The 16915-nt window shown below is 35.0% G+C and overlaps 1 protein-coding gene across 2 annotated transcripts; it reads left to right on the top strand.

Annotated features, from left to right (window-relative positions):
• The first annotated feature begins 2141 nt into the window (after positions 1 to 2141).
• Positions 2142 to 14966, top strand: LOC111401407 (pentatricopeptide repeat-containing protein At5g61990, mitochondrial). Of its 2 annotated transcripts, XM_023029130.1 has the most exons (3): positions 2142 to 5494; positions 10811 to 10876; positions 14828 to 14966. In XM_023029130.1, exon 1 carries the CDS (start codon positions 2264 to 2266, stop codon positions 5345 to 5347), a length of 3084 nt encoding a protein of 1027 aa, XP_022884898.1. In that variant the 5' UTR covers positions 2142 to 2263; the 3' UTR covers positions 5348 to 5494; positions 10811 to 10876; positions 14828 to 14966. The 2 variants fall into 2 exon arrangements, with proteins under 2 accessions (XP_022884898.1, XP_022884899.1); XM_023029131.1 differs by lacking the exon at positions 10811 to 10876.
• The last annotated feature ends 1949 nt before the right edge of the window (positions 14967 to 16915 follow it).

Genomic DNA, 16915 nt, shown 5'->3' with positions numbered 1-16915 from the left:
TTATATAAAAATTTAAAAACATAAAAGGCTGCTCAAGCGGTTGCCTTGTAGCCAAAGAATGATTAAGATCTTGAAATAACAAGTCCAGGGTGAGGCTAGCGATTAGCAAGCGGTCGATGAACATGTGCAACTTTCGTGAACCAATTGATTTTTAGGTTGTGTGTTTCCAGTTGCAACTATTTAACCTCGATAAATTGGACCCTTCTATGATGGTTTCATTCACTTGAATTACATGCAATCATTGCATACATTAACATATCTATAGAAAAAAAATTTGCATCAAATTTGTTCTTCATTTTTATACAAAAGGAATATTTAATATTATTCGATTCGCCGTTTCTTGTGATTCAAGGTGCCGCCATCACGAGAATTGAACATTGTATCTTGGAAGATAATTGTCAATCCATCGTCGGCACCTGTGCAAGACAAATTCGTCTTAAGGATAAAGAGTTTAACTCTTACATCGATCTTTTGCATTCCATTCTTTTGATTTTAGTATTCTTTCAAGTTTTGTTTCAATTCCCAATAATGTTTGTATTATTCTTATTATTTAAAGTAATAAAAAAAATCATTTCATCATTAATTTTATAACAATTGTATCACTATCATTTCCACACGAGACCTTTTGAACCCTGTTTGCATAACATTTATTTTGTCAAGATATATTGGATACATCCAAATTTTTTCTTTTTGCATGTTGATGTTGTATTTTGTTTTTAAAACATTCCTTATCGTCACCTGAAAAATAAAAATCATTCAAAACAAGCTAAGAAGTAGCTATTTCATCTCATAATTATGTTTTCTAATTTTTAATCTTTTTTGGATCTTCATTTGAATCATTTTAATCCTTTTACTGTTGATCCTTTATTCTCATCGTACTCCAAGTGATTTTAAATGCATTTCGCTTATCGAGAAATTCTCCCACCCCCCTTTTTTTATCATTCTCCGAAAATTCTCCCCCCCCCCTCCCCCCTCCTTTTAAAACTCATTTTTGACCATATCACAATAGAATATTTTGAATGTAAACTATTTTTTTTAATCATACATCTATAATATATTAAAATATCACATCAATGAAGAATCATTTTTTGGACGATTTTAATCTTCTTACAATTCTATTATTTCAATAATGTCTACTGTTCATTTTTCGATATATATAAATACTACATAATTATTATCATTTATAAAATTTGTGATATTAATTACATTCATATTAATCTAGATTCAATGAATTTTCACTTGATAAATATCAAATTACATAAATCTAAAGTTATTATAGATGAATTTATTTATATTCATGTATATAGAAATTTTAATGGATTTTTAAATTTATGTATTAATAATTAATTTTTATGTATCAAATGTAATATAAAAGAATTACTCATTTATATTATTTCATAATTACAAAAATTTGAACCATAGAAATTGAGTTTTGAGAGTACAATTTTTTCTCTTAAATTTCTATGCTAATTTTATTTTCTTTAATTCGTCCTACACTCATCAAATTTGCCAACAAATTGGTTCCAAATATTACTATTACATCACTTATAAAGTATTTTAGAATAACGTGCAATGCATGTTCAACTTTGTCTAGTTCTTCAAAACATCACTATTTGAAAATTCATTTTCCCATAACATTTTTTAGTGAGTATCAAACACAGGCATAGTCCCTATTTGAGCTCCATTATAGTTAATTTTTAAGAAAATTGTATTTTGTAATAGTGATTTTTGATGAAAGTGTGGTTAAAAAAGAAGAATTTTTTTGGAATTTATGTATAATATTATTTGTTGAAGATTAATTAAAAAGATGAAAGAGAAAAATATATTTTGAAATTAATGGAACCAAACAAGGATTAGGTATCACCAAATGTCCTTAAAAATTTAAGCTCTTATTTGAGCCACATTATTTTCTTTATAATGCATTTTGAATGATGTATTGATGAAAAATGTGTGATTAAAAAATAAAGAAAAATTTTAAATTTACGTGTAATATTATTTTATTGAAAAATGTGTTATTGAAATTATGTCAAATCACTATTTAAAAATGTATTTTGTTTTGAAAAAATTGGCTCAAGCATGGCATAAATTGGGCGTTTTGAAATATTATCAATTATTTAAAAATAAATCCCATTGGGTAGGCGCGTGGCTACCAAATTGCCCGGCTTTCCATGCCCTGCACTTGCATTGTTCTCCTCCCCCACAGAAATGAATCTGCTCTGATCTCATGTATTAATTCACCCCACAAAAGAAATAAAGCACGAAAATGATTATATTATTTTCAAATAAAGCCTGTACTTTGTTCATCAAACAACACCGTATAATCAATAAAACAAGGCATCTTTGTGTTTCCGTCAAATCTGACCAAATTTCTGAAGAAAATGAAGCGACAATTGCAGAAATCACTAAGATTCTGAAGCATCACAACTGGAAATATTTGTTGGAATCCTCACATATTCCACAAAGAATCAACAATGTTGTGATGCATTCAGTGCTGCAAAGAACTGATTTTTCTATTCACCCAAAGCGCCTCCTTGACTTCTTCAACTGGTCGAATAGTCATCTGGGTACCTTTCAAGATCTTCAATCTTTCTCAATTCTTGCATTAGTTTTATGCAGTTCTAAAATTCATTCACCTGCCATTGATTTGTTGAGCAAATTAGTGGATGCCCAGGTTTCGGTTTTTGATATTCATAGCTCAATTTTGAATGTTTATAAGGAATGTGAGAGGTTTAAATCAAGTTCTGTCGTGTTTGAGTTGTTAGATATATGCAGGAAAAGGGCAATGTGGAGTGAGGCTGCTTCTGTGTTTTTAGGTGTTAAAAATGCTGATCTTGCAATCAGTTTGTTGTGTTGTAATTCTTTGTTGAAGGATTTGTTAAGATGTAGTAGAATGGAGTTATTCTGGAAAGTTTACAGCGGAATGATGGAGAAAAAAATGGATTTTGATAAATATACTTTTACTAGTGTGATCAGTGCTTATTTCAAGGTTGGCAATGTCAGTGAGGCTAAAAGGGTTCTATTTGAGATGGGAGAGAGGGGTTGTAGTCCAAATACGGTTACTTATAATGTCATTATCAGAGGGTTGTGTGGCGGAGGAGCTGTTGATGAAGCTTTGGAGTTGAAGAAGACAATGCTTGAGATGGGATTGGCGCCAGATAGCTACACATATACAATACTTATTAATGGGTTTTGCAAACAAAAGAGGTCCAAGGAGGCGAAATTGATTTTGGAAGAAATGTATAAAATTGGTCAAAATCCCAACCATGTTGCCTATACTGCATTGATTGATGGGTTCATGAAAGAGGGGAATGTAGATGAGGCTTTCCGAATCAAGGATACAATGACTGCATATGGAATTAAGTTGAATGTTGTGACCTTTAACACTATCATAAAAGGGCTATGCAAATTTGGTCAGATGGAGAAGGCAGTAGATCTCATGGACGAGATGCTCAAAATGGGAATGCTTCCTGAAACCAAGACATTCAATTATTTGATTGAGGGGTATAGTAGAGAGAGTAATATGGATAAAGTTAGTGAACTCTTGGTTGAGATGAAAGGAAGAAACTTGGCACCTTCTGCATACACCTTTAGTGCTATAATCAATGAGTTAAGCCGCTCAGGATATCACCAACTGGCTAATCTCTTTTTGGAGAAAATGTTCTCAGAAGGTATCAAACCTAATGCTATTATTTATGCTACCATCATAAAAGGTTATGTGCAGGATGGTAAATATGATGAGGCAATAAAAATTTTGGAGGATATGTGGCAGAAAGACATCTGGCCTGATGTTTTCTGCTATAATTCTATAATAATTGGCCTTTGCAAATCTGAAAGGATGGAGGAAGCTAGAAATTGTCTTATTGAAATGGGAAAGAGGGGATTAGCTCCAAATGCCTACACCTTTGGGGCATTGATTTCTGGATATAGTGAGGCAGGGGAAATGCATCTTGCGGAAAGATATTTCATGGAGATGCTGGATCAAGGAATAAATCCAAATCTTTACATTTATACATCCGTGATTGATGCTCACTGCAAACATGGGCACATAACGCAGGCCTTTTCTATGTTCAGATGCATGCTTGAGCGAAGGCTTCTTCCAGATGTGCAGCTTTATAGTACACTTATAAATGGCCTCTCAAAGAATGGAAAATTTTTAGAAGCAATGAAAGTTTTCTCTGATTTGTGTGATAAGGGGTTAGTACCCGATGTTTATGCTTATACTTCGCTAATTTCTGGTTTCTGTAAGCAATGTAATATGCTAGAGGCTTTCAGGCTTCATGATGAAATGTGCCAGAAGGGTATCAATCCTAACATCGTCACTTATAATGCCTTAATAAGTGGACTATTGAGATCTGGTGAGATGGAGAGAGCTAAAGAACTGTTTTCTGGACTATCTGAGAAAGGTTTGATACTTAATGAGGTGACATATGCTACAATGATAGACGGATGCTGCAAGTCAGGGAATCTTGACGAAGCGTTCATTTTATTGGAGGAAATGACATCACAGGGGGTTCCACCAGATTGTTTTGTGTACAATGCTCTCGTCAATGGGTGTTGCAAGCTAGGAAACATGGAGAAGGCATTGTCCATATTTCACGGGATGGTAAAAGGGGGCACTGCATCTGTTCTTACTTTCAATACTTTAATTGATGGGTTTTGCAAGTCGGGAAGATTGACTGAAGCAGTTGAGTTGGTGAAAGACATGATTGATAAACGAATCATGCCTAATCATGTAACCTTCACAATTCTAATTGATAAGCATTGCAAGATGGGCATGATGAAAGCAGCTGAAGATCTTCTTCAGGAGATGCAAATGAGGAATCTCACGCCAACAAATGTGACTTACTCATCCCTTTTACATGGTTATGACAAAATGGAGGACAGGTCCAAGATGTTTGCCCTATTTGATGATTTAGTGGCAAAGGCTATTGAACTCGATGAAGTAGTGTACACATTGATAATTGATGCACTCTTTAAAGAAGGAAATTTGGAGAAAGCCTTTAAGGTTTGGGATGAACTTTTGGAAAAGGGTATATTAAAAAGAAACGTAAATGAAATACTGATAGGGACCTGGTGTGGAAATGCCGAAATTTCAGAGATATGCACATTATTTGATAAAGTGAGAAAGCAAGGATATAAACCAAGCCTTGTTACATGCAGTACCTTAGTTTGTGGTTTGAAACAATTGGGATATGTAGAAAAACTAGAAAATATTATAGATATTATGGTGAAGTTTGGCTGGGTACCAAAGTCAATGAGTTTAGATGAGTTGATAAGTCAATATCATAGGGGAGATTCTGAGGGTAGTGACCTCTTTGGGCAAGCAGCGGCAGAAGTTGCTCATTAGGTGTAAGCCTTACTCGAAAGGATAATGGAAATGGCAGCTTCTTTGTGATGCTTCCTTTAGTGGCTTTTTGAACCAATTGTCAAACCAAGGTGGATCGGCTTCTCGTTTCAGGATCTCTTTCCCACACTGTGAAAAGCTCCATCATAGGTACGGCTTTTGACCAAAATTGTCTCTATTCTATGAGGAAAATTTTGCTTACATGATCTTTTCCATTTTCTAGTTTTTTTTCCTCATTCTTTTTTCTTCCCCTTCTTTCCCTGGGTCGGATTGTGGGTTGCTCAATTTTGGCAAGGTTATAATTGTAGTTTTCTTTCTTGCTCTGGATCTCCTTGGTATAGTATGTTGATTTGGTTGACAATAACTCTACTAATCTTACTTTCTTGGGAATACTTGAAAGTAGATTCTTAAAGAAATTTACAGTGCAGTGTCTAAGTAGTTAGTAAAACCCACATTTATGTTCTCCCATGATATTTCTATTGCGATTCTATCGTCTTATATTCTTGCTTTTTGACTGCAGTATTCTATTAATTCCTAGATTTTTGACATTGTGATTTTCAAATTGTATTTCTACTTTGGGAGGTTCCTCTCATTATATAGATACCGTTGAGCTAATTACAAGGTGGATTTTTTTGCAATTACAGCAATCAAGGAGAGACTAAAAGGAAAGTATTTATGTCTTCCTAATTACAAGATATTAATGGCTACAAAATCATGCCACTATTTATGGCTAAGAATAATATAAAACCACGCCATAAATAGAGAGGCTATTATGGCTAAGAATTTGCCAGACATCCCCTCAAATTAATGTTGGTGGATCAAGAAGCATTAATTTGCCTCTAGGAAACTGATGGCGTTATTGTTTCATGGCCTTCATAAAGATGTCTGCTATTTGAAGATCAATAAAAGCATGAAGAGAAATGACTAAAGTGTCCAGGGCTTTTCGAATAAAATGACAATTTACCTTAATATGCTTCATACACTCATGATAAACAGGATTAGTAGCTATAAGAATGGTACTAGTGTTGACAGTATGAAGGGGTGTAGGATTAGATTTTAAAAAAATCAAGCTCAACCAAAAGCCTACGATGTTAGATATCTCAAAACAAGCAGTCAACATCGCATGATATTTGAATTTGGTAGAAAATTTAGGGACACATGCTTGTTTCTTACTCTTTAAAGAGATCAAAGAATAGATCGGTCCAATCAGCATCATTATAAGCAACAAGACGAAGATGATAGCTAGTTGGGAAGAACAATCCATGCTCAGATGACCTGCAAAGATAGCGAATGATATGACAAATGGTAGCTAAATGGAGATGACATGAAGCATGTGTAAACTTACTAAACTGTTGGATAGCGAAGGAAATATACGACCTAGTGATAGTCAAATAGTTCAAGCTGCCCATTAGTTGTCAAAACACGGTAGGATCGAAAAGATCACCCTCTTTACTATGATATTTCACATTGACTTCCAGCGGAGTATCCACCAAAGAAGAATCCTAAAGACCAGCCAGGTTAACAAAATCCTAGGCATATTTGTGTTTATTCAAAATATTCTTGAAGGATCGATGCGCACCTCCAACCCGAAAAATTGTGTAAGAAGACCAAGCTCTTTCATATGAAAAGAAGCCTGAAGATGATCTGACGTTGAGTGATCAAGGTAGATACAAGTAAAAGAACAAGACTAGTTGGAGTCTTGCAGAGAAACAAAGAAGAGGCATATTGACTTTGGAACAAAGGAGAATTAAAATAGACTAGAACTAAACTTTTCAAACTATGCCCAGGGAGCCTGATTTAAGCCATAAAGAGATCGTTTCAATTTACACAGCGGAAGGTTGAGAGGAAAACAATCTTGGGGATGAGTCATATAAATATTCTCTTTGAGATTACCATGAAGAAAAGCATATTTATCATCCATCAGGGGAAGTTATTAGCTTTGGGATGCAGCAATAGAAATAACAGTTCGTACCATAGTCATCTTGGCCACTAGAGCAAATGTCTCCTCATAATCTACCCCATATTTTTGCATGTTCCTAAGGGCAACTAATTGTGCCTTATATACCGATCTTGAGTCCCATCAGATCGAAGCTTGATCGAGTAAACCCATTTACATTTAATTGCCTTAACATTAGAGGGGCAATAAACCCCATCCCATGTATGATTTTCTTGAAAAGCCTGAAGTTTCCTTGTCTATTGTTTTACCCAACATTAGTGCTTAATCGCCTCATAATAGCATATAGGAATATGAGTAGTAGATAAAGTAGCATTAAGAAAAGTGTGGGAAAACCGTATCGATCATGAGGACGTGAGGCTCAGGCAGATCGTCGAGTCCCAAACTCATAGGGTATGTCAGACTCGGAGTTGATTGGATTTGAGTTCAATCCTAGAAATTGTCGGAACAATGTCAGATGAAGTTAGTCGCAAGAATGGGTAAAGTCGGTGGACGATGAGTATACACAATTCCAGGTTTAAATAGTTTAGTGAGAGTGGTAACTCATCAAAATTCGGTAGGATACTAACGTTAGGCAATAATTCAACACGAGTAGGAAAGAAACATTGATTATCAAAGAAAGCGACATCACAAGAGATACGAAATTTATTAGAACAAACATAACCTTTGTGGGAAAAACAGAACACATAAATCACATTTCATAGATTGAGCATAAAATTTGTGACATTCAGGAGGAGGTAAGCGAATGAAACAAACACATCCTAAAGTATGTAGATTGAGATAGCTAGGACGTTGTTGATACAAGTGATAATATGGAGAATCAAAATTCAAGACTTGATGGTAGTCTATTAATTAAGTAAATTGCAATCGACAAGGCCTCGACCCAAAATTTAGAAGGAATAGAGGATTCGAGAAGAAGGTGCAAATAACGTCAAATAATCGACAATTCTTTTGTTCTGCCACATCATTTTATTTTAGAGTGTAAGGATATTAGCGTTGAGAGAATTCCTTTGTAGCTTAAGAAATTATGAAACTCATTAGACATGTATTCACCACTTGAATTAGACCCCAAAATTTTAATACCTGTAGAAAGTTTGGTCTTTACATATTCTACAAAAGTCTAAAAAATAGACAAGACCTCTGAATTAGGCCAAAGAAAATAGACCCAAGTATACCAATTGAAACCATCGATAAATATCACAAAATATTTAAATCGAGCTTGAGAAGTTATAGGAGAAATGTCCAATACCATCACTGCGCATAATATCAAAGCCTTTTGTAGCACGACTACTATGAGAAGGAAACGAGTAAGTCTTACTCCTATAAAGTTTGCATACAGAACAGTCAAATGATTGAATTTAGAAACTTGTTTTTTATTGCCTAACAAACCATAATTAAACATATGAGATGGAACAACAAAGTTTGAATGACCCAAATGTTTGTGCCATATTTACTTAAGAGTGTTAATTGTCTTACAAGTCAAAGACAAACAACTAGGAATTGAAAAATGCGAAGGAAATAGTCTGCCAACTTTAGGCCCCTTCGCAAGAATCTTCCAGACACTTGATCCTGCATAAGATAACCATCACGAGAGAAATGAACATCACAATTACTATCAACCAATTGGCTAACTAAAATAAGACTAGTAGAAAGTCCGCGTGTCTCTGAAAGTAGAATTAATAACCAAACTTCATTAATGTATGAACGACTCCCATTAGCTATATTTGAATATAAGATTAACTATGATGTGGACGAACATTACCTAGATCATTAGATGGACAGATAATTGGAAGCGCCAGAATTAACGAGCTAAGATTTATATTACCTTGGAGCCTTAAAGCAGAAAAGGCTGATAATATGATTTGCTGTACCATTTCAGGTGTAAGAACAGATTGCCAGTCGTTGAAAAAGCTGAGATGTTCACTGTAGCATGATAAGCATTAGCTAGATGATTTTGAGGTCAAGTGGGATAGTCTTGATAAAATGGCCTTGTTTCTTGCTGTAGTTGCAAGATTTCTTTGCACTAGTTAGCAGCAATATGTCCAATGTCCATATTCCTTGAAACTGAAACACTGGACTTTGTGCATATCCTTACCCTTCCCTTTCCCATAGTCTGCATGGACGACTGGACCATGATTGGAAATTCTAGAATTTCGCTAAAACGTAGCTTGTGTAAGAAGATTTTGCTCCCCGTGAAGTAATTCACTAAAACATACATCCAAGGTGGAGAGGATCTCCATTCATCAAATTTGTGCAAGTAACCCAAATTAAGGGCGCAATTTAATCAAGAATTGATCTCTCTTGCCCTGCTCATGAACAGCATGAACAACAGAGAGAGAGAGAGATGCTGTAGCCTGTAGGTACCTTCGCATACACATATCAGAAAATTCGCCACATAAAACTGGAAACTGGAAAAATACTCCTAAATGGAAAGATTATCTTGAGTGTAACAGGCAATCTCATACTCCAACTGAAAACGACGTGAAATATTATCTTAGTGATTAACCTTTAGCAAATACTCCTATATGACCTTCGCGGTCTTATAGGGCCTCAAATTGAGCACAATATGAGGATTTATAAACCCTATAATTTATGACATCAATGAGCATCCTTGATCTTCCATTGAGCCAGTTCCTTAGACTACATCGGAATTGGATCATTACCATCAATACTGTCCCAGACTCCTTCCCCATAACTAACAATTGAAATTGGAATTCCCAAACAGAATAATTTTTTCCCATAAAACAGGCCCCGAAAGACTCACTAGAAGACGTGATGAAATAAATACAATAGAAATCCCAAACTGTAGCACACAGCAAGCCTTAGAAGCCAATAGAAGCACTCCAAACCTGATCTGGCAAGCGGAATCTCCACAGAACTCGCCAACATCTTGCAGATTTTGCAGACAGCCACCAATACCTTCAACAGAAACTGCAGAATAGCAATTTAGAACTCTTGACAGCCACCAGAATTTAATGACTCGCCAGCTTGCAGTTTTGCAGTACCTTCAACAAAAAACTGCAGAACAATAGTTTAAAACAGTTGACAGCCAAAAAAAGCTGCAGAACAGCAGTTAAAACAGACTCAACAAGAACACTCCAAATATGAATGATTTGGTCTCTGAGACCATGTCAATTGCACTGAATGCCTCACAGTGGGAGGGTTCCTCTCATTGTATAGAAACTGTCAGGCTAATTACAAGGCTGATTTTTTCATTTATTTATTTATTATTATTATTATTTTTTTTTTTTGTAATTACAAAAATCAAGGAGAGGCTATTATGGCCAAGAGTCTGCCTGACATATTTCATCCTTTATTAGTTATTCGATTTCATAATTCCGTTTCTTTCTATTTAGTCAAAGAGCTCAACTTCATGTTTCCTTGTACAAAAACACGAGTAGCTCATGGTTTGTGATCTTTGAGGAGTCACAACATGCTATTTTATACTTGCACTAACTTCTCATCTAATCCAATTGCAACCTGGTGAAATGGTCTGTGTTTTTTAATTGCAGCTGAATCTAGATCAAATCTTCGATTTGGTAGCTCATGATTTTTTATCTTTGAAGAATCACAACATGGTATGTTATACTTGCACTTACTTCTCATCTAATCCAATTGCTATCTGGTGAAATGGTCTTTCTGTGTTTTTTAGTCACTGCTGAAGCTAGATCAAATCAAATATTATGTAATTTTTAACTGTTATGAGCAAATCTCACCACCACAATAAGCGTCAGCTCTCCAAGAAGAACCAGAAAAGAGGTAACTCTCAGGGGGATTTCTTTCTTGTTGAAAATGTCATGTTGCTTTACATCGTATTCAGAGCAGGCCTGTCACAAGTGTCTGATCGCTTTTTTTTTTTTTTTTGGTTTAAAGTTGGCAAATGGCTCTCTCTTTTTATATTGAGGTTATGTGATTAGATCATGCTGGTGCATTCTTTTAACAAAAAAATAAAAATAAAAAATAAAAAATGATACATAACCCCCTTGTGTATTTACATTTCTGTATTTTTCCTTTTCAAGTGGATTAGCAAACTATAAATTTGTGTTGTAGATGTCGTTTTTCCATTTTCTTGTTCCTAGAATGACCTTCAAAGAATATAATTTAGTATATCGATATTTGGATCAAGACATACCAAACATGCCAATTAGAAATCCCTTACACAGCCAGATTGTCATAACATTTATAAGACACTTCTTTTCTGCAAAATCTTATTTCCTTTAGTAACTGAATAGTTTTTGTACAACCCTATAACTGCTAATTCTACACTCTGTGAAGACATTGCTCAAGAAGGAAAAAATGGATAATTACAAAAGAGAGGACATATACACAGCATCAAGGCGCATTCATTTGTCAAAACCTCCTAAAATATTATCGGCCTTACACTATAATATTTCCGGTACGGGATTTATTTGGTGTAACTTTGAACGATTTTTGTATTACAATGCTATCTATTTGCTGTTTTTGAAAGAGCGATGAACTCAACATCATCTACTTCAATAATCTGAAAGGGAGTTTTGTCAACTGCTTGTGGATTGGCTCCCTGCAACAAGTATGAGATCGAGAGTAAATAAGAGGACTAATTTTAGGAAGATTTTAGTTGCATGCCAACTATATTGTCAAGTAATATGATTTGCAATAAGAAGTTTTATGACACAAAGAGGAACTCAGATTAGGACAGCAAATTCCTTTAGTAATTTTATTTCCAAAGGAAATGCACTAACAAGAATAAGAAAGCCTCGTGAGGAAAGAATGAAAAACCAGCATCACCATTACACAGCTTTATACGTAATTTTAAATACCAAGAGAACTTTCTGAACTTCCTAATGATTATATCAGATATGGAACAGCCAATTTATGTGATTAGTTAGCAAATGCAGGTTTGGATAGCAGTTAAGGTAATCTGAATAAAAGAAGGTTAAGGTTAGATTTGTTACATTCAAGATGTGGACAATGAAGTAGGTAATCATTTTCTAATCTGTTTGGTTTCAATGAAGAGTGATTCACCGTGCATGGCCTTTTCAATTTTGATATGATGAAAAAAAATACATGGACCTCTTTTTGGAACTAAAATTGCCTTTAATGTGATTTCTCATGCCTCTGAATTTTCAAACTTAAGAGCATCTGCAATGTTTCTGTTGCTAACTAGTTTCCGTTGCATTTATGTATTTCTTGGAAGTAAGGTTCTCAGCTTTTGACAACCTAGGTAGCTTGTAGATCTCAAATAATGAATACTTCTTGTCACCCAATCCTTGTGCTGTTTAACTGCTTTGGCTTAGCTTGAGTCAGGGAAGATTTTGGATTTCTGGAAGTTTATGATAACTTAGCAGTCAACTTTGGTTAACAAACTGTAAGTTATGCTAGTTAAATTTGGGGCTGATTAAATCTTGAAGATTTAAGTGGCGTAAGCTGTATGCTATCTTAGCGGAAGCAGAAGAGGAGAATACTTAGTTATTTCTCAGTGAGATGTCGCATATTCCTAACAGAGCTTACTATTGGCGTATTTTATGTGATTCAGATGCCAATTGAATTCTCAGATAGTGCGTAGTTCATACGATAATTCTACACCGCAGGAACATGATATCATGTGAGATGAAGGTGTTTAAAGCATTGAAGGTGGAGTGAGAATGGTGGAAGACGTTATGCACTTGTTTGAGCCCCATTCTTGCCCAAAAATGTATTTTTGAATAGTGTCTTGATGGGAAATGTGTAGTTAAAAAATAAAGAAAATTTTGGATTTGCGTGTAATATTATTTTAATGAAGAATGTGTGGTTGAAATCAAATCAAATCACTATTGAAGAATGTATTTTGATGAAAATAATGAGGGCCCAAACAAGGCTTAGGGCTATATCTCAGTTTCATGTGTCATTCATTGTTGGGTCATTTCTCGTACAGGATGTGTCATTGGCAGATGAGAATGATGAGAAGACTCTGAAGTTGGATTAACTGAGTGCGTAGAAACTAAAATGATTTGATTTAGGAGGGTTTACTTAGCTTTGGTGTTAATGAAAATCACTTTATATTCTAATTTGTTTAGCAGCTTGTAAATCTTCTAAGGTTTGTGCTATAGTTGCTGAGTTGGCTCTGCTATATTTTTCTGTAAGATCATATATATTTTTATTATTTGATAACTTTTCCCAACAATTTTTTAGTTATATTTTGTCTATCCGAGCCTTTGTTCATCAGTGCCTATGAGTCTGAGTTAATTACAAAAGTGCTTCATCTCTTACTACTATAGCAGCTTTGTTCATGGCCAAGGGAAAGGGCTAGAAGCTTAAAAAGAAATGGCGAAATATAAACCATCCAAATATTTCAAATACAAAAGAAAGATAAGGTTCCTATGGTTGAACCCAAAAGGCCGTGATTCCTTCTCCTGCTCCTGTCACTAACCCTTCACAAGCCAGTACTTCTCTACACTACTGCCTAGGGAGGAAAATAGAGTTGCCTTAAAAAATAAAGAGACAGAGAAGGATACGAAGAAGTACCTTGCTGGTTTCCATGTGTAATCAAAATACTAAATAAGAATGTTACCAATACCATATTTTCAGGCTTCCTGTGGGAAAGAAGGAAGTGGTAGAGTCCATAAAGCCCGGCGGTAAGCTCTTTCTGTTTGATTTTGACTCAAAGCTTCTATATGATGTGTACAAGTTAACCTCTGATGGAACAAAGAACTTGGAACCTGATGCATTTAGAGGAAAATTTTGTGCACAGGTAAATCATTAGGCTGTTTTTTATACATCCTATGCAGTAAGGGACAAATTTTTTAACAACTAATTTAAAAGAAAGGAAAATTAGAAACTTGAAAAGAAAGAAAAGGAATACAAACGACATCTGTTAATGGGATCGAATCTCTATGCTTCACTGACATAATTTTTATGTATGGGGTAACCTTATTGTTGAGATAATGTTCATTGCTTCTGATACCTACCTTTATGAACTTCCTTAACATATTATGCCTGAAAGGAAAAACATTTCTGAATCCCTTGATGACAACTTGATAGGTTTTCATGCTTTACAATTATTTATAATCTGTTTGCATGAAGTCGTGGTTTAATCGGAGGTACTTTGACATTTATTTGCCTATCCAAATTTATTTCACTGCTTCTTGCTTCATCTCGGGCTCCTTGTCAATGATTGTCGAATTACATAAGCTTGTTGGTATAGTTCCTATAAGATTTCATTGGAAAAGAACTGAGGACTGACATTTAAATATACCTAATTCTTTAAGCATTGGACTTGTTATCTTTTGTGTCCAAAGTCAGGAAAATTAATTCCTGGAAGTAAAGATGTTTCATCGCTGTAGCCCTGGGATCATTCAGGGAGATCAACGCAAAACCTTAGCCTGATGTTGAACTTTTTTTTTCACAGGATACAATTTCATGGTTTGACTTTTTCTGTTTTTATGAATCTTGTTATTCAACAGTGCTAGGGGAGCTTTTATGACCACCTTCTACTTTCACTTGTGGATTTTGAGTGACGAGCTATATTTATCTATCCCTGTGCTCTTAGGCTACTGTTTTTTGCCTTTCAGGTAATATTCGAAATTTTCAAGGAGTGTCTTCCCCTGCATGAGAGTGCTCTTAGACATGTTATAAAGGAGAAATATGAGGGCTGCAAGTTCAAGCAAGAACTAAGTGGAAAGCAAGAAAGATTGATGTTTTTATGTGGTAAAATGGAGCATTGGCATCCAGCTGGAGTGCAATATTTCCATTGTCCACCAGTAACAAGGTACCATCCTGTTTTGATGGTGCAAGTTCCACAGAACAGATACCATGGAACAGCAGCATATATGGAACGTGTTCATATAGCAATAGAGCATTGAGGACTGCCTGCTAATAATTTGTTGTATGTGGCCAAATCTCCACCACCACTTGCCTATTCTGTGCAGGAACCCCATCCCAGGGTTATGTTTTCCCGTTCTTTTGGTTTTGCCTTATAAGTGCTGCAGGAGGGGTAAGTGGAAGGTTCTGAGTTTCGAATGAACTCTTTCCAGAAAAAAATAATGTTGGTGGATACTAATTCATTTCAGCCAGATATTATCATTATTGTTTTTTTGAATAATCAAGTGATCCTTTTCAGTAATTGTCATAACTCGTGTTCTCTATTTTCTGGATTGATGTAAATACACTATGAATATTTGATGAGGACTGGTAATGCAAGTGGTTAAAATTATCGAAATATTTTGAAATCGGAACGAATTAATTTCAAAAATTCGTTTTGTCAACAATGAAGTTGTGTGGAAGTGATAGGTGTCGCCTCCTTGAATCAATTTTGAATTTGGTAAACATTCATGCTTACACATTGATTTACTTACATTATATGCCAAAGTTTTTCAACTGTAACTAACCTCTTCCCCCTTTTCCCTTAGTCTCTTTCCCTATATGCTAGATTCTCTGTTTCTATCTCACGCTTTCTTGGGATTGTTGTGTGGCTTAGCATGGCATTTCTTATTTTATGATGATTAGAAGAGGATGATGCATCATCTTTTGTTTTTGCATATTTATTATTAAGTATCCTTGCAGCAGAAGTTCAGTTACAATGCCATCATATTAAAGTTTAGTCTTCCTACAGAGTTTTATATGTACCAAAATTTGTTGGCATATCACGTTCAATAGTTGAGTTCTGAAAGATGCCAATATGGTGCCCTTGCCTGAAGTTTCTTTCTTCGGACAACTAATAGAGAGAGAGAGAGAGAGAGAGAGAGAGAAGATTTAAAAATAATAAAAATAAAATGAAAAATAAAATGAAAAGAGGAGATTTTTCATTAAAGTTGATTAGTCAAGTTGTTCTAGCAGTGATAGTTTGTTGCTGGATTTTGATGATTATTGTGGTATATGCATCTCTAGCCTCATCTCTCCGTCTCTTCAAATCAAGAAACTGAACCATGTTATGCGGCTTAAAAATTACTGCTCTGACGGACATGGGAGAGTGGAAAAGAAGGTTATACATGAACTCCCGGGCTGTAAAACTGACTATTGTGAATTTCCTCTACAGGAATCCTGCGTCAAGATGACCGTTGACCACAAAGTTGTAATCAACAAATGTCTCTCACTAGTCAAGATTTTTTCCTTCTAAACTCACAATACTTGATAATCAACAAGCAAGAGAGAAAATGACTATTTGAGAGGGAGATAATTGAATTTGCATCATCGTCTTCTTAGGTGGGACTATTTATACATCATCCTTCATTGTTTTGAGGGTAATTGGGTCCTTTTAGTTAACGACAGGTGGCGATCATTTAATGGCGAGTTTATAAATAATTTTGTTATTCATGGTTTATTTATTAACTACGCGTCCTGTATACATTGGTCTTGAGTTCATGCTTTAAACATGTGCATATTATTTCTGATCTCTTAGGGAGATACATCTCGCTTTCTTATTTGTAAACTCTTGTTTGCCAGCTCCTAAGTTTATTCTTAACCTCGAGCACCTTGGCTCACGTAAGAAATCACGTTCTTACTTTTTCTTCTTTATATTTTTCTATTTAACAAATAGTCTCCCAAGTTCGAGCCTAATTATTTATATTTAGGCTACAAACTTGCAATCTTGTCATTTTTCTTGTTTGTCTTCGTATATTTTATTATAGTTAACGTAAGGCTAGGTGAAATGTCTTTGATCT

The sequence above is a fragment of the Olea europaea genome, chromosome 10 (genome assembly GCF_002742605.1).
Source record: "Olea europaea var. sylvestris chromosome 10, O_europaea_v1, whole genome shotgun sequence".
Taxonomy (NCBI): domain Eukaryota; kingdom Viridiplantae; phylum Streptophyta; class Magnoliopsida; order Lamiales; family Oleaceae; genus Olea; species Olea europaea.
Note: the sequence above shows the minus strand (reverse complement) of the source record. Positions and strands in the feature narration are given on the sequence as shown.

Coding starts and splice junctions, on each gene's coding strand:
- LOC111401407 (XM_023029131.1), top strand. CDS start 2,264: ATGATTATATTATTTTCAAATAAAGCCTGTACTTTGTTCATCAAACAA.